Below are 23195 nucleotides of genomic sequence, written 5' to 3' on the forward strand. Positions count from 1 at the left end.
TTATTTCAGCTCCATATTGCTACAATAAATGAGACCCTTGGTCTCCTGTAAAACAAGGAAAGCAGTAGCTCCCCATAGCATGGGTAGGCCAGGGACATTTCAGTACAGACAAAGCAAGCAGTTGAGAACGGGATTATTTCAGCTCCATATTGCTACAATAAATGAGACCCTTGGTCTCCTGTAAAACAAGGAAAGCAGTAGCTCCCCACAGCATGGGTAGGCCAGGGACATTTCAGTACACAGAGGTATTGCAGTGCCAGAAGACTACAGGGAAGACTGAGATTCAAGGACGCAATTCTCTTCCACTTGTCCTGCTGTCTCAGCAAGGCACACTAAAGCTTCAAGGTACAGCAAGCAGGTGACTGAGACCATTTCCAGGTTTGGAGCAAGGCGGCAGGGGCCAGGCAGGGCAAGGCAAGCCCAGGCTAGAGAACAAGAAGAGAATAAGGACTTGCTAAGAAATCTCTCTGAAATCTGATCCCCCTCTGTCCCTCCAAAATATAAATTATTTTATCCTGTCTTTGTTGCATTCAGCAGTGGTGGTGCTTGAGGGAATGAGGTCAGGAAGAGCAAACGGCAGCGAGAGCTGGTTTTTATTCAGTAAACACTCTGAAACTGTATCTCATGTGTGTCACAGTGGCATCATGTGTCACACAGGAACAAGTCTTTACAAGATAAAGCTACAACTTTGTGAGACTTCTGTAAGGGAAAACAAACAAAAAAAATAACAACAACTAAAAAACAAACAAAAAAGACAGTCAAACAAAATCCATGTAAATTGTAAAAGTAAAAGCTTACTGGTGAAATTCTGCTTTGAGTTATACTACAGAAAATTTATGTAACTAAATCAACAGAACAATTAGATTTATTTTCATCTAAACAGCAAAATCCAGCTGAAAAGCCTTAGGTGAAACAAGACCTTTCCGTTCTGTTATGAGTTATCTCCTTAGAGTCAAAAATGCATAACAGGCTATTAAAGGTCTCTAAATTATTTTTCTTTGAATTAAAAACTCATGGTAAAGCAGTAAGAAATAATAATTTCAGTTTATTAATGGTTTTCACGTAGATGCAACATGACAAGCTTTACAAAATAACACAGCTATAGATATTGTATACTACAACAGTACCATAAATAAATGTGTAAGTTAATTAAGCTGGCCTGCTGACACATAACCTAATCGTACTGCCTGCTGATCAGAGGTGACAAACAGCAACATCCCTCCCCTTTCCAATTTTAACCCTCCCCTTCCTGGCCTTCCCCTCCCTTTCCTCTGCCCTCAGTTCATGTGCAGCACCATAAAACACCTAGCCCTTTAGTGCCTTCTCTCTTCTTACTCCTGATACTGAAAACACTTATTCAGACACACGTTCAGCCTTGATTTTTTTCCGCTTTAAAACTAAGTATGCATGTTTACCACTGTGCAGGCATTGGTTTCAGACTTAAAGCTGTCTATGGAAAGCTATATCATGGTATACATACAGTCATGACAACAGCTGGTCTCCAACACACGCTGGGTCCTTTCGGTACATTCAAGACATACTTACTCCTAGCAAAAAAAGATTAATTTTCTTTTTTAATTGCTATTACAGGACTGAAATCTGCAGGCCTTATAACTCAAAAACATTGCCAAAAGAAAATGCACGTTTTCCCATGGAACTAAAAGATAGGTATTGAAAAAGCTGGATTCTGAGAAAGCTACAGCTCTCTTTCACATGCTGTGAATCACATGCTGTGAGTTTTCCGGGGGGGGGGGGGTTCAGGTTTTGGAGGGTTTTTTTAATAACTTAGGTTTAATAGGAAACAAAGTTTGCCATGGCTCATAAACCTATGGCAAAGCAAACGCACCAAAGTCCCCTCAGCTGCTAGGAAAGGTCAAGGGAGTCTCCTGAAGAGCTTTAAAGAAAAAGGAGGTTAACAATCAAAGCTGGGCAGGAGGACGTTAGATACTCATACAAAAAAAAGAAAGTTCAGAAATCTGTCTCGGTTTTTCATTAAATTTAGTATCTGCCCAACAGGCCATAGCTTGTTTGGTTTATATTGTCCAAGGACTTGTCAAGGGGTGAGCTCTACAGATCTTCACAAATGAAATAGTAAAGTTCTCTCTAACCTAAGTTTTATTATTCAGCCCTTCAAAGTAGAGCTACAGTAAACAGTAAAATAAATTGAGAAATTACTAATAAGGAATAGAGTGGTATGTTTAGAACTGAATTGAGAGGTGATCTTTAATGGTAAATAACAAAGTTAAAAGACAATAAAGACCTCCTGATTTCATTAAAAAATTAACATAGATATTAAAAATTTCAGTAGTGTTTGTGGTGTATGTATGTGACACCTCATGCCACACCGTCCTTTTTGAAAACAGTGAGCACAAAGTTAAACATAAGTGCAGTACCACCTTCTTGAAGAAACTCTGTTAGCAAAATAATAATAATAATAATAATAATAATAATAATAATAATAATAATAATAATAATAATACCACCACAGCTGAAAACGAGCAGATTTGCAATATTAACAGAAGTCTCTGAGTGGCATCGGTACGACAAATTCACTAATCTTATCATAAGAAAATTAAAATATACTACCACATGCTAAAGTTATTTTATAATTAAATGCATCTAATCTAAGGATGATACAATAATCCCCACCTTGTTCCTGTGATACTCAAGTTACATTACTATCCTCTTCAAAGGCAGCGAGACGAGTCAGAAGTCTCCGCCGTGATGTGCCACCTTGACTCCATTACATCACCCCCACTGCCCTGATGCCAGCCCCATCAATCCCAGGGGAATCTATTAAGCGAGGTGTCACGGCTGGCAAGAGGCGATCCACCTGTTCGCTCATTCAGAGCGCCCTGTTTCGGGATTTATTTGCAACATTCACACTTTAAGGACACAGTTAGGTGCACTGTTAAACACTCTGCTGTGATGCTTCAGGACTCCATTGCCCCTAACTATTTTAAAACTAGGACTGAGAAAAACAAGATTTTCTTCAGTAATTTCTGTGCATCAGTGGTATCAATTCCTTGTGTGATTGTTAAGTCCTCATTTTAAAATTCCCATAATAATATAAATATATCCATGAATAATAAATTCACTCAGAACAACTTCAGAAAAACAAGCATTGCTCTGTGTTGGAAAAAAAAGAGAAGAAAAATGGCATGCCAGAGCCTGCTGCATCTTTTATGATTCACTTTTGTCTATACTTTTTTCCTACATTTCCAATCACCAGTCTTTTCTAGCTCTTTCCCTGTATTCTCTCCTCACAGAAATGCATTAAACACACCCTTGATGGTAAGTCATTGACCCACTGCGGGTGAAAGGAAAAAAGGTACCACAGCTCAAGCAAAGAAAGGAAGTATGTGCAAATACTATTCCACAGGTTCCAACAAAAAAAGAGGACTCCATCATGACAGTTTAGCCAAAGAACGGCTGTACTACTTCTGAAACCAATCACAATTCACCCCTGCTTATCCAAAAGGGGCTGAGGTTTAGTTTGTCAACAACACAACTTATTTTTCTAGGACTTATTCAAGGCACGCGTTGCTCTGCATTTGTGTACAATCACTTCGTGTTTTAAATAATTTTGAGCAATAAGGTTAAAAGAAAAAAAGTAGGAAATAATGGGAAGAAAGCAGCTATAGTTACAAACATGTAAGTGACAATATAAGATATCATATAAAGGTGTTTTTTTCCTCAGATGAGCTTCTGAAAACACAGCTGCAAACAGAGTTCTAGTTCAGGCATCAGGGCTTGTCTGGTTGTCATTGTAATGGAGAGAAGCCTACGCTACACCTGAACAAACTACCTCGTGCCCTCCTCAGGCTGCAGTGCTGTGAAGCTCCACCACAGGTGTGGTGGTTCTATTTCTGGTACATAGTGCTTAAACCCATACAAATGCAAGTTATTCTTTACATATTTGTAAAGCCATTCTTTACATATTTGTACTTAATGTACATTATTGTACAGTACTTAATGACTTCAAGTCATTCTTTACATACTTACTTTAGACTAAATTCTTCCTCTATCCTAGCCTAGCACTGTTGCAAAACAGGCCAGAATGGGCTTTTCCCCGATGGGTATATTCCTGCTGGATGCATTAACCACGAAATCATTAGAAGTGCCATGTCTTTTGAGAAAGACAATCAAAGACAACACAAGCAAATCATAAATAAAAAAAAAAAATAATCTAACAAATATAGTAAGCACAGCAAATATTTTTCCATTTCTCTTACAGAAAAGACTCATTCTAGGAGTCAGAAGTACCCCAGCAAAAACAGTACACCAGTTATACTCATGACAAAATTTGAGCACGAACATCTTGGTGCTTAAGCACAACCCACTTAGTGGATGAGGGGAAGGCTGTGGATGTTGTCTACTTGGACTTTAGTAAGGCCTTTGACACAGTCTCCCACAGCGTTCTCCTGGAGAAGCCGGCTGCTCACAGCTTTGATGGGTGCACTCTGCGCTGGGTTAAAAACTGGCTGGACGGCCGAGCCCAGAGAGTGGTGGTGAATGGAGTCAAATCCAGTTGGCGGCCGGTCACGGGTGGTGTTCCCCAGGGCTCAGTACTGGGGCCGGTCCTGTTCAATACCTTCATTGATGATCTGGATGAGGGGATCGAGTGCACCCTCAGTAAGTTTGCAGATGACACCAAGTTGGGTGGAAGCGTCAATCTGCTGGAGGGTAGGAAGGCCCTACAGAGGGACCTGGACAGGCTGGACCAATGGGCCAGGGCCAACTGCACGAGATTCAACAAGGCTAAGTGCCGGGTCCTGCACTTGGGTCATAACAACCCCATGCAACGCTACAGGCTTGGGGAGGAGTGCCTGGAGAGCTGTCTGGAGGAAAAGGACCTGGGGGTGTTGGTTGACAGCCGCCTGAACATGAGGCAGCAGTGTGCTCAGGTGGCCAAGAGGGCCAATGGCATCCTGGCCTGTATCAAGAATAGTGTGGCCAGCAGGACCAGGGAGGTGATAGTGCCCCTGTACTTGGCACTGGTGAGGCCGCACCTGGAGTACTGTGTTCAGTTTTGGGCCCCTCACTACAAGAAGGACATCGAGGTGCTGGAGCGTATCCAGAGAAGGGCAATGAAGCTGGTGAAGGGTCTAGAGCACAAGTCTTATGAGGAGTGGCTGAGGGAGCTGGGGTTGTTTAGTCTGGAGAAGAGGAGGCTGAGGGGCGACCTTATTGCTCTCTACAACTACCTGAAAGGAAGTTGTAGCAAGGTGGGGGTCGGTCTCTTCTCCGTAGTAATGAGTGATAGGACGAGAGGAAACGGCTTCAAGCTGCACCAGGGGAGGTTTAGGTTAGATATTAGGAAAAACTTCTTCACTGAAAGGGTGGTCAAGTATTGGAACAGGTTGCCCAGGGAAGTGGTTGAGTCTCCATCCCTGGAGGTATTTAAAGAGTGGATAGATACGGTGCTTGAAGACATGGTATAGATGGACTTGGCAGTGCTAGGTTAACGGTTGGACTCGATGATCTTAAGGGTTTTTTCAAACCTTGACGATTCTATGATTCTGTGATCTGCCCTGCTACTTGCTATTCTTCCATAAGGCCCATGGTAGAAGCTGAACACTGTGAAGACAGGAACTCAGTGCAAAGCAGAGAAGGCCTGCCCGTTACAGGCTGCTTTTCCAAAACTTGTAAGTCCAGACGTATGCTTTCTACATGCAATGGTATGTTGGCAGACCTGCTTCCAGGGCCATATACCCCCTTAGCTTTACGATCCTGACTGCTTAGGCAGGTTGTCTTGCAGAACTGTATCACTCAGGTGACTGTGTCTTGCCCATGCTGCGGAGCTCTCCTCCACAAGAGGTCTGGGGAAAAGCCCACAGGGAAACACTGTAGAGTGCCAGTTGCCTAGGCTGTGCATGCAGACTCCCTGGAGGATGCAAAGCCAGGAGCACTCAATATAGTTACAGCCTTGGTCAACACTCTGGGCATTCATTAACCCTTTCTACATGGCTCCTAATGCTGTCCTTCTTTAGCATGCATTTCAGGGGCACAGAAAATAATTATTAATGCTTCTTACAATAGTAGAGCTTAAAGGTAGTACCAGCAGTGCATTTTAGTCCCAGAGTTGAAGTTATGTATAAGGAGCAAGAAAATACCCAAGCAATCTGACCCTTAGAGGCCAAGCACATATATACTCCACCAGGATGAATTAGAGGCCAGGAAGGTGCCTTTTCTGTAATTTTTAGTATACCAGAAGGACAAACTACTGCATTAAGAACCTTAGTCAAATGGACAAACAAGAAAAAAACAACTCTAACATTTAAACCTTACAGAAAGAGACAAATCCATTCTAAAAAAATCAAAAAGCCAAGTCAATCTGAGCCCAATGTCCCAGCGAAATGAGATTAGAACATAGCTAGCATGTCCACTTTTTCATATATATGGTACAAACATCCAGACGTCAAGGCTAAGGAGGGTCATGGATATAACAGATCTAACAGTCTTTGCTACCAGAAGGCTCTAATAATCTAAATGGAGTACACCAGAAACAGACTGAACGCAACATATGCAGAGAAAAGTACTAGTTCAACAACAAAAAGATGGCATCAGCTGACACCATTTCATGCTTCTCTGTAAAATGAAAGGATTAAGACAGATAGGTCTGTTACAATACTCAGTACTGCATTTTAAGGAAAAAATCATTGCATATAGCTCTTACCATACAGAATACGTTTATACTGGGGAGGTGTACACCGCTGACTTTAGTAATACAGAATTAAGAGTATGTGGACATCATAACTGGGAAACAAAATAATATGTATTTATAGTAGCTAATCCCTAATTTTTAATAAAACTGAAAATTAAAAGTATTTCTTCTAAAAATTAAGGATATTTTTTTATCTAGATAATACATTGGAAAATATAGGCATTCTGGTAATTAGACAGCAATTAGACAGTAAGAACTGTACAGTTTCTAAAATAGGGATCCAGGAAGATATAAGAAAATAAAACATAATTTCTTCCTGCCAAGGAAGAAAATACAAACAATTGTTTAGGCAGGGTTAGCCAATGCAATCCAATCCTCTATAAAAGAAAAGATGGAGTTATGACTTTGCCCAGCATGATTAAATCAGTAACCACAAACTAAAAGATTCCTCTTTTAAGTCTTACCACACTACATTTGGTTCCTCTTTGGAAACATGAAAACGTGTCAGATCTCCATCTGCAGTTCAGAGCTCATCTTTGCTTATAGGGAGGAAAAAAAAAAAAAACAAACAACAAAAAGACAAAACCAACCTTAAAACTACAGCTCCCTTTCAAGATCCAGTTTTCTGGAGGTCTCTTTAGATCACAAGGCAGCTGCCTTCCTTCTACTATCCAACACAACTTAACACAGTCCTGAAGCTTGCCTTTCCTTACACAGAGAAGTGCAGAGGCCAAGAAATAAATATGTAGCTCTAGCCTTTTCTAGAAGCTTTGCCAGCTCCCTGAGCTCCTCTCCACTTTAAACCATCTGTAATAAAACAAATCCCAAGACCATAAACCTATTGACTTTTTCCAGACAGTTCACCACCTGCTTATTGGGCCTTCGTTTTTTAAACAACTTCAGAACAAACAAGCTTCAGAACAATTTTGGAGGCAATGAGGCAGGGCAATGAGTAATTTATTTATTATTAATGGGAAAAACAGAAAATAAAGCATACTTAAAGTATATGTTTCCTGACTTTAGATGAGTGAACTTGAACTTCTTTCTTTAGCTTACTGTAAACTTATTTCCTTCTACCCGACTCCTCACATCTTTCATTGGTTCTCTCATTAGGCACAAAGTCACTGCCTCCACAAGTTGCCTGCCGCTCTCCAGGCAGGGCAGGCGCGGTCACTGCAACGGCTCTTCCCTGGTCCCCTGACCCGCTTTTACAATCCGCTCTAACCTCCAAAGTCTCAAGGTCTAAAATCCAGCCTACATTCCTGTTTTCTTTGTCCTGCCAGATCTTCCCCAGCTAGAAGTACGTATTTCTGCATTCTGATGTGTGTGCATATGTCTATTACTGGGATAATTAAAGGGAATTTGGGTTCTGACTGTCTGTGCCCTCAGGGAAGAGACAGTAACATCTGCTGCGATGACTACTTATTTCTTATTTTTCTGAACAAGGGTTTTGAATTGTTTATGCTTCATTGTTCAAACACACACATTGCATACAAATACAAGAAGGTGTAAGGGAAAAAAGACTGAACCCCCACCTAGATGAAAGAGGTTTCAGCGCTACAAGCACAGTTTTTATATACTCAGAATCACTTGCGAGTTCCTCAGAAATTATGCGGTGACAAGGTATCAGCCATGATATACAATTACAGCCCCTTTGAGTTTTCTTTCTCTCATACACAGAAACAGCATGAAACTAGAGCCTCAGACCATTCCAGAAAAAAAAACAATAAAACCTACTTTGCAAAGTTACGCTAGCCAGCTGGAAGAGATCTCATTAACCATACCCTTCCCACTTCTAAGGAAACAAACCCTTGACTCAAACATGGTGTACCTGATGTTATAATATTTTTAAATGATACAGTATCATTCATTTGAGGATAGCATTATATCTAAAAATAATAACTAAGTATGCTTAGCAACAGTTTAAATTGACAAGAACTGTGCTTAAAAATTTTCAGTTGCCTGATCTTCTGCACCACATTCTGAACAACGAATGTAAAGTGACTGTCAAGTAAGCCGAGACTTGAAACACGATTTCCAAATCCTGGTCTGCTTTAAAGCAAAAGGCCTACCAATCTTTACTAATTGTTCAAATTAGGAACCATGAAAATATCATACCAGCAAACTACCATGAAGAAAAAAATAAAAATAAAGGAAAAAGAAGGCAAGAGACAAAACTGAAGTATCTGAGTTTGGGGGCTCAGTTCTGGGTTTTCCCCCATGATGCATTTAAATGCAATACAGACTCATGTTTGTCTACTTGCAGATTGCATTCAACTGTCATTCTTACTCCGTTTCGTCATTGCATACATCTGTTCACATTATTTTGTAATGGAATATTCATAAGTATCAGCCTGAATGACATCACCTTGACATAAACTCAAACCCACTGGTGTAGAAACACAGCAGGGACTGCAATCTGCCCTCTCACAGTTTACATTCTCCACTATCTCAGCTGTGGGAAACTGCTGTACTCCTAGTAATCATTAAACTTTTCTTGAAGCTGTCAGAAGCAGATTCAGCAACCCCGCCTCTTCTTGAATTGTGTATACACCTGGCTGTACAACAGATAGGAGCACGGGGCAGTGGATGCTTAGAGGAGAAAACAAACATAAAGAATTTCCAGAGGTGGGCACCTGCAGAATGACAAGACAGATTTCAAGTGTCATGCTTGTAAGGGCAAAGAAGGAGTAACCTCCATTGCATTTCACAGCTAGGATGAGTCTTCTGTATATCAGTAAATAGCTTAACATGCATTAGAAGGAGCTTAGACAGGAAGCAAAGAGATCTGAGGGATCACTAGAAACTACTAAAACCAATTGACTCTAGCAGAGTAGACATGATGGAGTGGTTTACAGGTTGTATCACTTCAACTCAAGATCCTTACATATAAACACACACACATATTTGGGCAAAGGAGGAGACATCCAGGCCAGAAACATAAAACACATACAAACTCCACAGTTTAAAAAAACAAAAAAAACCCAAAAAAACCCCAATATTTTAATATTAAATGTGACCAGAAGCCTGTCATCAGATTAGAAGCAGATTAAAGTAGAGATGGGATGATGTTCAGGGAAGGAGGCGCAAGAAGGTATACAACATAAAAACATAGACAGTGCAGTGCTAATGAAAGGTGCTGAAGCAAAGATCCAGAGAGTTTAAAAAAAATTTTCAGGGAATGTTCTGTACCAACAGCACCATAGTGAGAAAACAGTAAGGCTAAGTTCATGTGCTTTAAGAGACAGGGAAGCTTGGGGGACAGCACATGTATGGAAATACTATGTTATGCAAGATTTAGGTAGAAGGCATAGAGGGAAGTACCAGGAGAATGATGGGAACACACTGGGCAGCAGACAAAGGGGGAGAGGAAACCTCAGGGAAACACAAGAATTATTACCCTGCACTGGGCTTATGTTCCTTCTGTTTTAATATCCTGTTTGCGTCAGCTGCTAGTTCAAGACGGCCCAGAAAAAAAGGTATAAAGAGCCTGCTGTAGACAGCAGTGGTATTATCAATCAAGTCTTAATATTATGTCTCAATCCAATCTCTAAAAATGAGGAATGAGGAATGGTCTAAACCTGAAACATATAATTTAAAAGCAGGAAAGGGGAAGGAGAGAGTACAGAAAGCTAATCAATGCAAGAGATCTAAAATAAAAAAAAATTATAAGAAGGGTGTGAGTATTATGAGAAAGAAAAAAAACATCATTGAACAAAGGAGGATGAACCAAGAGAGACTTTCACCCAGTTTACACTGTAAATCACCTTGCAGCTCAGCTGATCCACACTTCAGTGTAGGGACTCATTCAGGGCGACACGCAGAGATGAGCACGCTACCATAACAAGGACTTTTTCTGAGCTGCGAAAACTGTGCTGTGAAGCTCAGCTGTGTTTTGACGTGCGGAAATACCACTTGCTGCATCTGCCCTTCCCCATACTGGTGAAAGATTTATTTTGCCCTGGGGAGGTTCTGCCAGTCAAAAACCAGTAACTTCACAGCTCAACCAGCACGGAGCCCCCACGTTCTTCCCAGCAAGCGCAGCTCCCCCTGCCAGTTACCAGTTCTGGCCCCTGCATTGCCGCCGCCGCCTGCCTTCCCGAACCTGACGCAGAGGGACGGACTGACCGCATAACACACTTGACATCCTTAGTCACGCCCTCTCTTCAGAGGGGCTTAACCTTTCACTTTTTAACATTTACCTGCTGGCTTTGGCAACTGGTTGTGGAATTCATTTTGAATGAAATTGTGTTGTATGGTTATGGGAAACCAGTATTTGGTCTCGACCGTGGAGTTTTGTAAAGAAACCTGCTCAATTTTTATATAGGTATTGTAGGGAACAGAAGCATGAAGCCAGCTGCCTATAGACAGTTATAATAATGCCATGTTATTTTTGTGGGAAATATCTATGTTTCAATTAGCAAGACCTTGTTTCTAGAACTGACCATCTTGCAATGAAGCATTCTTACTTATGTTGGCATATGAACGTACTAAACTTCTTCATTTACATTGTTTTAGCATAATACAATTTCTTGATTCTATCAATTTTGCCCAAGACTATAGCTCTCAAGATATTTTAAGGTCTGAAGATATTTCATGCAAAAAATACAAAGACCAACAAAACAAGTCATATTGTAACACAAAGGACATACAGGGTAAAGCCTGACACTAATCTTGGTAAGAGCTTGGAGCCAGGACTTCAAAGCGGAACACCCTCCCCACTCCCTCCGCTCCCCCACTGTAAAAACAAAAAGATGCCCCCAAGCCAAAAAAAGAAAGTGACGAGCAAGAAAAAGAAAAGGAAAAACCACAACCCCACAAAAACAGAACAGCACTTCTCTTTGTAGAAATTATTTTTGTTCTAAAGGGCACTGTCAAATTCCAGGTATTTGTCATTATTAACTACTTTAGTCAATTTACTATAGAGCTAGTTGTAAAATGGTGAGCCCCTAATTCTCAGAAATGGTAGAGAAGAACCACATTTCTTTGTCCAGAAAGCCTTCAGAACAAAACCTGAAGTGAGCACTGTAAGTGGAAAGACAAGCTGATGACGAGCCAAAGTGTGGTCTCACCTGAATGTGACAAATTGCCATGTAACAAGTGAGTATCTACCATGTTCAGCCACGCAAACAAAATCAGCTGCTATTCAGCATCCTATAGTCTTGTCAATAGCAAATGAGTGGTGCTGCAGAAGGCAGGCAAGAAAGAAAGCATGTGAAAAAAAAAATCACTTTGAAGAAGCACTGACTGCACTTCTCTATTTCCACCTGTTCTGTCAAGTAAACACAAAGTATCTCTGAAAGTTTATTTAAGAAATTGAGGGGGAAAAGGTAAAATTAACACGTTTTTCCTCCACACCTCTAAGATTCCTGGAAATTGTAGAGCTCCAGGCAAGGCCCAAGGGTGGGCCAGGGTTTTCCCAGATCTCTCGGCCGATGCAATAGCCGGCAGAAGGTGACATTCAGTGACCCTTGGCAAGGGCAGCAGGTACCACCGAGTGAGTGCAAGACAGGCCCTGTAAATACTGTGCAGAACCTGGAAGGGAAGACCACTGGAACAAGTCTTTCCAGATATTTGGTCACTACCAAGTATGAAAACAGAGTTGCCCAGCATCAGAAGGCCAGTAACTGCAACCCGCAGGGCCGCCCGCTCCACACAGCACAACTGTGTCCTGCCGGGCTGTGACAACTGTGCAGCCACAAGCTCCGTGAAGAGCTGGGCACAAAGGGTAACCCACCAAGGCAAACTGAAAAGGGCCGACTCAGCTCCTTAGCTGGGCAATGCTAACTAACCATATACATGCTCTTCCTCTTCAGTCAACACTCGTTAGCTTTGGACGTGTTGCAATGAAGTCCCTGAAGAGGAAGAAGAACTGAATTCACATGAACCAGCATGGAGATTACGCATAGAGAACTTAAAACTTCAGCAAAACATATTTTACACTGTGCCGGATGATTTAGAAACAATGGATATGCTTCATTAATGCCTTTTCCAAGGGGTAGATCAGCACAATACTCACACTGACAGCTGCCAATAGAAGGGACAGAGTATCTCAACAGCTTATGAAAAAAATTAAAATACTGTCTGCTGGAAAAAAAATAAAATAGAGAAAAATCAAAGCAATATTGTGTTTCCTCTTGTCTTTAAATACAACAGAACTTCTAGAAGATGATAGAACTTCAGCCGCTTAGGAGCTCTATTTCTTGGTTGCTGATCTGTTTCTTTAACATATTCCAGTTTGGATGTTTTACAACCTTTCAGTAAAAATGCCCATCTCCCTTAAGAATACATCTCTTTTGAAGAAGAAGAAAAAAAAAAGAACAAAAAAACCAGATTTTAATTCCATCTGCCCACTTCGTACAGCTAGTGGAATGTGGCAGGAGCCTCTCACTCATTCTGCTGCTTCGTTAACAACCAGGAAATTTCACGTGCTCCAAAATTCCACATTAGGGCAAAAGGGAAGAAATCAGTTATGGAAAGGCGATGGAAAGGCTCACAGGACATGTCTGTGCAGCTCACTAGCCATTGCAGCCACTGCTGATTTTCAATTATCAGGAACCTATTAAAATTATTAACATTCTGTGATGGCCCAGCACTTGTCTGGGATGCCAGAAGAGCTGTAAATTGATGTTTACTTTAAAACATGATCATTTCCACACACAAAAAAAAAAAAATTAGCCAGTATGCAAGTCCTTTGCTTAAAGGATTCAGTCCTTGCCATACCCTGTTTTTTCTGGGAAGGCACACTAAAGATACGGTGTGATTCAGGGAAATAGTAAGGGGATAGTATCCTTCAATCTTCAAAGCTGTAATTTTTAAAATTAACTGTAAGCAGCTGAAAGTTGCCATTCCCCAGCAGGCACTTATTCTCCTGTACAAAAGTAAAGGCAAACCTGATTCGACAGCAAAAATATACAACTGATGGAGGAATTATTTTCCTCCTTAAGAGGGCCTGGTTCTTGGCAGGGTAGTGCTACAATCTCGTAGTCCTGTTGTCTAGGCAAAGCAAAGTTGCAATATCTAGCAATCAACTTTTCTTCACTGATGAATCATCTTTACTTAAAGAAAAACCCAAAAGAGGATAAGGAATAGAAATCAATACACCTCAATCCCACTACTGAAGCTGGCAGGAGGTCTTTAAAGTGTAGTTTTGAAAACCAGTGGAAAGAGAAGGAAAAAGCAATAAAAACTGAGCAGCTTAGTAGACTACTATTAGTTTAAACAGCAGCTTGCAGCAAGATTAGGGGAAAGAGGAGAGACTACAAACAAAAACAAGTTCATACACCATGTATCCTTCTTCATTCAGCCCACATGTTATTTCCTCTTGGCACATGTTAAGTGCACGCACTCCATATACAAACCACATGATAAAATGAGCAGAGCGATGTACTGAGTCTATATTACTTAGACAAACATCAAGTGACGGAATTCTGTGGTGGTTAGACGATAAGGTTAAGAAAATATATTCCTTAGGATTCCCAAACCAAGGAATCAAAAAATAACTATGCTATTTTTCTTTTCTGGTTAACCTCAAGTAGAAATGAAGGGTTTATGTTCATTTCTTCTATGGATTGAGACATGTTATTTTTGAGCATGTTTATTCAACAGATAACTTCTTTACAGCACAGAATGTATTTAAAATATCACTAAATACAGCTTCTAAAATTATGTCAACTAATGCTTTTTTGTTGAGACAGCACAACCTTAAATTCTGATTATTTTATGGGAGCATAAAAGAATGAGATTTGCCCCAGAGCAGATGATCTCAGCTGTACCCTCAACATCAATTAAGTCAAGTTCACAACTGCACTTTATTTCTGATAGAAAAGCCTAAGAAATTCAACTTTATGCAAGTAAACTGCAGGACAGACAATACTTGTAACTTCACACCTGAAACTGGAGTTGGGTCAATTTTTTTTCCATCTTACTCTCACACACCACTAAGCAGTTGGGACGGCCCCTTCAGTCCTGCCTCATGGATGGGGTCTGCCAACAGCACGAGTCTTCAGCTGAGTGTGTGAGTTTTGACAGGTCTGACAGTTTCAAAGTTCAGCAAATGGCGGGGGGGAGAAGGGGGAGAAAACAAGGTGCCACTGTAACTACTTTTACACATTTTTTTTATCAGTAATAAAATATCAGCTCTATCTACCACAGAGCTTCTGTAGAGCAGGTGACTAAGTGCTTTGAAACCTATGGAAATATTTAGATAGACGTTACACTACTCAACTGGTTTGCTCTGGTTTTTGCATAAGAATAGTTCAACTTTTATAAACAGTCATTGTTTCTCATTGGCATCTTATTTTTCTAAACACTGTTTGCCTATGATTTACTCCTCACTGTTCCTACCCAGAGGAAATTTGGTTTCCACAGCCTTTTCTAATTATTTACGTTAAACACATCCCTTTACTGTATTAAGAGAGTCTGTTTTCCGAACAGTTGACCACCAGTAAGTAAACCCTAATATACTTTAAAGAGCTAACATTTCATATCTACATGCACATGAAAGCATATCCAGATAAAATTTAATAAAAATGAAAATCGTAAGGCTCTATCTTTAGTGACCAGCTTATTTCAACCCTTTTTCATTCTTAATTCTTAAGTTATTTCAAGCATAAATATACTTATTTCCATATTGTAATCATATGGAAACATACTCAAAGACCAATAATCTCACACTATGAGTCTCCGTGTGTCCATTCTGTCACCTGCACCTTGTTTCCTTGCACCCAATTCTATAAGTTGCACATGATTTATAACCTCTTGACTCTAACGCCTCTATTGGACTTACGCTAGCATAGCTGATGAATCCTCAGTACATGCATTTAACATATGCAGGCAGATTTTTTTTTTTTTTTTAAGCCTGAATTTCAACAGACTAGCACACCTTTGCACATCTGGAGGCAGACTCCTCCTTGGAGAGAAAGGAACTTAAAAGAGGAACTATGAATCATCACAGTTAGTCCCACCACATAAAATACTGAACTGCACACTACTGGGCTGATCCTGTCAATCCATCCCATACTTAGAGGTCTGCTTTTATATAAATCTGATCTCTGTGATAGTTCCTACCAACTTAAATAATGAGAAAGGGAAATTTCCAGCTTCCAAGGAAGACATAAAGTGCCTTATTCTAGTCTAGGAAAGATCTATGACAACAGATTTTAGAGCTGAAACATTTTCAGATCTACAGTAGACTTTCTTATTTATTGTAGTTTCTGGGAGAAAGAAAAGGTGTGTTATGCATTCCTAACATTAATTATGCAGATAAACAAATTACAACATGATTATTACTACTGCGTATGAGAGACATAAAATGAAAGAGATTTTCAGATCATGTCAAAAATCCTTTGAAAGTGCATGCATCTCCCCTGCTTCTGCAACTTCTTTTTCCTCTTCCACCGGCAAATGAAGTACTTGAGTAAAGGTTCTCAACTGGCAGGTGAAATTCTTGCCATTTGGTATCAGGAGATATATCATGATCTTTCAGCTAAAACTATTTAACTGGGAAAATCAGTGATAGAAATAGCATATGCCTCTCTACAAAAGGCAGCTTGACAGGATCATCACCTAAGTGAGCAGTTTTTGATGGGCAGTGGGAAAGAAAACAAGCTCCTTCAGGAGATATGCTCCCTTTCCATATTTCACCATGACAACTCCTGGGGACTACTTTTTCTTTTTATTAGTTTTTTTGCAGCTGTTCATCCATACGCTACACCAGACTCTCACTCCATTAGTTTTATTTAATAGTTTATACTCCATCTACCATGCCTCTCAAAGGAAGACAAATCAAATAAGTACATTGCTATTTTGGCATACCAGAAACTACAAAAAAAAGGCTTTATTCAGTGATAAATAAAACAAAAGAGTTGATATCTCTGTAAAGTTAGTACTGAGTTTACAATCTTTAAAGTACTTACCACTCAATACCACTCAGCCTTGGTTGATGTTCAGCACCTCACACAGCATTTAGCGCTGGTGGATCTAATATTACTATAAAATGACTTTACAGAATACGGTATTAATGCAGCATTCAAATTAAAGGTTTCGTAGCTGTTAAGAATTGATTTCAGGACTCTGTGTTGGTCTAGCAGCACTAATAACGTCAATAGATACAGAGGGCATTTTCCTGTAGGCATTCATGAAGTCAGTAAATGCTGCAGGAAGAATACAGAAATCAGGAAGAGGGATGGTTGAATCCTGCCAACTCCTACTGCAGGATTCACTCAGAGAGTAGCTCTTCTCACACACGTCTCTTTTTATACTTCGATAACCCAAGTAGTCCATTCCTCACATACAGCTTCAAAGACAAACCTCTCAGTCATCTTTTCCTTTGGTCTCACATCTTCTGTTTTCCCTTAACTAGCAATGCTGCAACTATAAGTCCACCACTGTGTGCCCACACCAGTTATGTTACCTAGCTATCACATACTGTATACTGCATTGCAAATATGTTTCTACATGTACTTCCGAAGAGTTACTGATGATTCCCGACAGATTATTGTGCTGAGTATGAACAGAATATTTGTCAGAATAGCTTGTCAGAATATTTTTAAGTGAAGGAAAACTTTTTCAAGAAATGTCAGTTCATAAAAGCTAAGGTATGTCATGGATATGTACTGATTAATTACATTTTTACCACAAAGGTCAAGAGGGAGTCTGGAATTTAAAATCTTACTAAATCTCATATTAACAATCTGACAATAAATGCTTCTATATAATTGTACTTCCCACATATATTTACAGCAAAAGGAAATTATTTTGTTTAGTAAACTCTAACTGTGACACTATCAAAAGATGCAACAGAAACAAGATGACAGAGGAGGTCTCTGTCCCCAAAAAGCCTTAGCATAGTAACTTAGAACTGGAAGGACATCACTAGAAATTAAATATGACAGAGAACAATAACTGTCTAAAAGGCAGGATCAGGCTAAATTCAAGCTACTCTCCTAAATGTTGGCTGAATCAGATTCATAAACCAACACATTTTTAAACAGCTTTCAGCACGTGGCTCTGGTAATGAGTCTCAATTATTTGCTTTTACAGTTGCATATATCAAAAAAAAAGTATATGCAGTGATCCCTTAGTTTGTGAAATTAAGCAGTTAAGTGCAGAATTTTAACTGTGCTACTTTAATTTACAACATTGTGTATGCAATGTATGTATATGATAAAAATATTTTGTATTATGTATTATGTATATCATAAAAATAACATTTTTTAACTAAATTACACACACCACGTGAATGCTAAGAAAACCAGACATTTCATCAGACTAAATCATACTATTTAGTTCATCAATAAATGAGAGATAAAGGTCCCTCCTTCACAATAGTCTGATGGTTTGCAGTTCATTCTCCAGTATATTGGAGAAAGGGACAGCTGGCACCATTACCTTATTAAACCATTAAAATGCCAGAACAAAAATATTTTCTGTAGAAAACACAACATTATTTTCTCTAACTTTATTAAAAGAATGGAAACAAACCTTTTTTCAATTAAAATTCAATAAATCCTAATTCATTGGAACAAAAAAATTACGTGTGCACTTTCTTAGAAAAACAGGAGGAATGCAATATGTAATATAATACATCTTAATCCCTACACCCCCGTAGCTCCAAACTATTTGGAACTCGTTCTAAGTTGTGACACTAACAGAAAAATCTCGATTCAAAAAAAAAAAAAATAGATAAGTTATTAAATGCCTCAGGTTTTTACAGACAACATCCTCCAAGTGTTCTTCGCTTTGCTCCAACTGTTCCTCAGCGGTCCATCCCAACACTCAAGACAACAACCACATGTATGAAGAGACTGGCTTGGCAAAGCAAGGAACTCATGGTGGAGCTCCAATGCAAAAAGGCTGTATGTATGAGGTATAAGCAGGGACAAGGTGACGAAGGAGGAATTTAGAAACACCACATGGGCATGTAAGGATTGTGTCAGGTTAAACAAAGGTCACTGGGAGTTAAGACTTGCACGGAATGTCAAGGACAACAAAAGCAGCTTCTACTGCTACAATAGTAATGAAAGGTCGAACAGGGAAAATATAAGCCCGTTGCTGAATTGGGCAGGTGATCTAGTGCCAGCAGACACAGATGACACTGAGGGACTCAATACCTCCTTTGTTTCAGTCTTTACCAACAAGGTCTCAAAAGCATCTGGTGTTTAGCAAAGGCGTTCACAAACTACCAGCAGCAGATGCGGCCTGAATCAGGGATGACTTGCAAGATCTCAACCTATATAAATCCATGGGATCAGACAAGCAGCATCCACAGACACCGAGATAACCAGCCACTCTTCATCACAGAGATGAAGGAAGGTCCTCAGTAACTGCAGGAAAACAAATGTGGGAACTACAAGCCAGTCAATCTCACTTAAGTTCCTGGGAAAGTTATGGAGTTAGTCCTCTTGGAATGGACTTTTCTGGACATACGGAGGAGAAGGTGACTGACAACAGTCAGCATGGATTTGCCACGGGTAAATCATTTGTGACCAACCCAGTTGCCTTCTAGAAAAAAATTACTAGTTTTAATGACGAGGGGAGAGCAGGGGATGTCATTTATCTCAAGGCTTTCAACACTGTCTCACTGCAAGTTATGACGTTATGGTCTGTCTCTTCAGCTGGGCAACCAGATGGGCAAAAAGCCAGTTGGATGATCAAGCCCAGCAAGTAACTGTTTAATGGACCTTACTCCACCATGAGGCCAATAATAAGTGGAATATCACAAGGGTTGATCCTGGGTCCTGCCCTGTTTAACACCTTAATCAACAACCAAGGGCAGGCAACAGAGTGCAGTCTGTGAAGTTTGCAGATAACACCAAACTCAGAGAAACATTTGATAAGCTTGAGGGCAGGGCTGCCATCCAGAGGGACCTAGACAGGCTGGAGGAATGGGTCAAGAGCAACCTCATGAAATTAAGTGTACGCATGCAGAGTCCTGTACCTGGAAAGGAAAAACCTCATGCAACAGTACAGGCTGGTTTTAATCACAGAGGAAAATGAGTCACCCACCTTTAAATGACAAATTCAGCACCAAATTGTGAACAAACTTTGCAAGCCTAGTTGTATTTAACTTGTATGGAATACAGTCCAGGTTACTATGCAACAGCACTGAATACACTATTTTTTTTCATACCATTATACAGTAAAAACAGAGGTTTCATGAAGAGATTACACAATCCTTAGCCTACTTCTGGAAAAGTTTTTTTTGTGTTTATTCCTTACCTTTGTATGCAATAACTGGGTGCTCAGTTCTGTGGCAGTGGGTATCTTCTGTTATTGTTGGCTCCAATATTCCTAATACCCCAAGTTCTGCCAAGAGCAGTGCAAGGAGGCAGCTTTCTTTCATGGTGGTCATGCTGTCCTCCACAGCAGTCACTTCTTTTAACTGGTTACTCTTCTTGCATTCATGTGGGAAAAGCACCTGGAGAATTCAAAAAAATTTACTCAAGTACAAGAGAAAACCACAGAAAAAAATTAGACAATTCTTGATGTTTAAAACAAAACAAACTAACATCACTTTTTGTCTGCGTAGTATTTGACTCCTCAAAAGTATGCTATCAGCTGCTCCTCTAATTACTCCATAAACTTATCATCAGTTACACAATTTAGGAATACTGATTTCTTTTATCACCCAGCAAGATTAAAAAACTGTTATTCATTCCCTCTCTCTTCTATTTTAAATCTTCATTTTGTAATGTGTGTGGGGAGAATAATGTTCTGCAACATTTTTTATTTTATTTTTTTTAGAGACAGCAAATGTATCTAAACCTATGTTCCACATTCACTTGAATCTACTGCCCCTCACTCTGCCTTCCTCACAACGGAAAGAGTGTTTTGATTCCTTGCGAGTATATCCTTGTATCAGAAATAGTGTGGCCAGCAGGACTAGGAAAGTGATTGGCCGCCTGTACTTGGCACTGGTGAGGCTGACCTTCAAATACTATGTTCAGTTTGGGGCCCCTCACTACAAGGACATTGAGGTGCTGGAGCATGTCCAAAGAAGAGCAACATAGCTGGTGAAGGGCCTAGAGCACAAGTCTTATGAGGAGCAGCTGAGGGAACTGGGGTTGTTTAGCCTGGAGAAGAGGAGGCTGAGGGGAGACCTTATCGCTCTCTACAACTACCTGAAAGGAGGTTGTAGCGAGGTGGGGGTCAATCTCTTCTCCCAAATAACAAGCGATAGGACAAGAGGAAACGGCTTCAAGCTGCACCAGGGGAGGTTTAGATTGGATATTAGGAAAAATTTCTTCACCGAAAGGGTTGTCAAGCATTGGAACAGGCTGCCCAGGGAAGTGATCGAGTCACCAATCCCTGGAGGTGTCTAAAAGACGGGAAGATGTGGTGCTTAGGGACATGGTTTAGTGGTGGACTTGGCAGTGCTAGGTTGACAGTTGGACTTGATGATCTTAAGGGTGTTTTCCAACCTTAACGATTCTATGATTCTATAAGGTAGGAAAGTAATTGCTCCTTCACATTACTGAGTGTTTTGACAAAACAACAGCCCTAGAGCATGTATTTTTTGCCTATCCATAGAGTACGTATAGCACAGAAAGCAGTAGGACAAGGTTCACCTCAATGCTCTGGCAACATACTTTTGCTTTACAGGAGGGAGGATCACTGGTTCTGGCATTGGCTTCATCCCTACCCATTGGCCAAGACTGATGACAAGGTTGCATACTGCAGATTCTAATGCTGAAGAGCCCTTTCTACTAAAATTTAGACACCACTCAATGATGTAATGGTTTTCATTCAGTACCAGAATAAAGTTGAAGTTTCAACTCCCTGATTTTTTAAACATCCAATAACCAGACACTTATTTTATAAGTAACAGAATATCATGGTGTCAATATCGTTTTAGATCCAACCCAATTCCTTTAGCTTTATCATAACAAACATCCCAAGTAGTAACAACCTAATTCTGCGACCCAAAAAACTTTCACTACTAGCAGCTTTACTGAGTCCCACAAGCTTGCTTGCTGATAACACACAGTTATGAGACATCACTGCCTTTCAGGGCAGGAAGACTGGAGATTTTGGACGACTCCATAATGGCAGAAATGTCATTCTGCTAATTAATGGAGCAATTCAGGGAAAAATAATCAGCAATATTGATTTCTAATACATTTGATCTCACTGAACTGCAGTGTGCTGTTTAATAAGGTGGAAACTTTATATTGTGTAAAATAAACATCCTAAACACATGAAACAAAGGGCTGTTAATTAAAAGATACTTCACAGTAAGACCAGTGTGTTTTAAAAGCTACACTCAGAAAGCAGAATGGGTAGTAAACATTGATCCCTAACATTACTGTAGGACCAGCCATCATAAGATGAACTACTCTTCTCTTACCACTTTATTTTGCTGCCTTTAGAAGCCTTCTGGCTAAGACCTGGACACATCTAATCCTCATTAATTTAAACTCAAATAAATAGATCAAAGACATAATACATCTGAGTGGTACATAAATTTAATAGTCAATTTTAGCTTCTCTGCTAAATTCGCTTCTGTTTCAGAAAAAAAGGGGAGGAAAGCTTTTAGGCAGTTAAATTCATATTCCTACTTTTCTAAGTAGCATATCTTATGATGTCATGTTCCAATATGAATCTGTCCCTATAAATTGCTTGTGGCTCACAGCAGGCAGTATCTGCTCATAGAAATTCTGTGTGTTCACGTATATGGGAGCATAAAGCACCTGTTCCAATGTTTTGGTAGTTCATTTTCTGCAAGGGTGACATTTCGAGCATCATACACTATTATCCAAACTCAACCAGTTTATGTGGGTTATATCATAGCTAATGGATTCTACTAACTTACAGATCATACAAGTACATTACTAACAGCTTGCTCTAATTCAGGTTTCTGTAATATTATGTATGTGTATTTAGGAAGGAAAATGAAGGACAGATACAACATCACAGACTCTCAAAAGCTGTTTTTCTTGCACACAGTACAGAAGCAGGTATTCCAACACCTAGGAATATGGTACTTTCACATTAAAGAAATACAAACTTTATTTCTTTTATTTTGTAAAGTCTCAGAAATACCCATAAATGTGTGAATAGAATGGACGGAAATTAAACAAGAATAAAACAAAACATTTGTACTGAAAGCTCAGCCTTCTTTGTCTCCCTGGCTGTAAACGAAGCTCCATGGTCTTTATGTAACCAGGCTCCTATATACCAGTGAAGTTTCAAAAAACAGCTTTACCTAGGACACAACAAAAAAAGAATCCTGTTTCTCCAGAAAGAAAGAAAAGGACCAGTACTCTTCATCCAGATACTAAATCTGTACATATTTATGGATGCCGTGGCTTCCATTACAAAAAGGATACTGACTTTCACAGGACTAATCCTGGTGTTAATAAGGACTAAGATGTAAATGTTGATAGGTCTGATGTCTTGTATCCTGCAGGTATCAAGAGGATTTCTCCCCACCTATCCCCTGTGTGCAGAACTCAGTAACAGAAGGAAAGATTCCTTCACAACAATACCTTTCCTCAGCCTTTAAATCCAAACAGCATCCTCTGGA

At 39.9% G+C, this 23195-nt stretch overlaps 1 protein-coding gene across 6 annotated transcripts in view; it reads right to left on the reverse strand.

Moving 5' to 3' along the window:
* The window catches only part of SEMA5A (semaphorin 5A), a 354504-nt gene that overhangs the window by 228858 nt on the left and 102451 nt on the right, over positions 1-23195 (reverse strand). For all 6 annotated transcript variants that reach the window (XM_087760523.1, XM_087760512.1, XM_087760495.1 and 3 more), the window contains one exon: positions 19889-20087. In XM_087760523.1, coding sequence (XP_087616649.1) covers positions 19889-20021 — 133 coding nt within the window. In that variant the 5' untranslated portion in view covers positions 20022-20087. The remainder of the gene's footprint in view (positions 1-19888; positions 20088-23195) is intronic.

This window comes from Nipponia nippon, unplaced genomic scaffold (assembly GCF_047370975.1).
Source record: "Nipponia nippon isolate SJK-2023a ecotype South Korea unplaced genomic scaffold, ASM4737097v1 scaffold_1, whole genome shotgun sequence".
NCBI lineage: Eukaryota > Metazoa > Chordata > Aves > Pelecaniformes > Threskiornithidae > Nipponia > Nipponia nippon.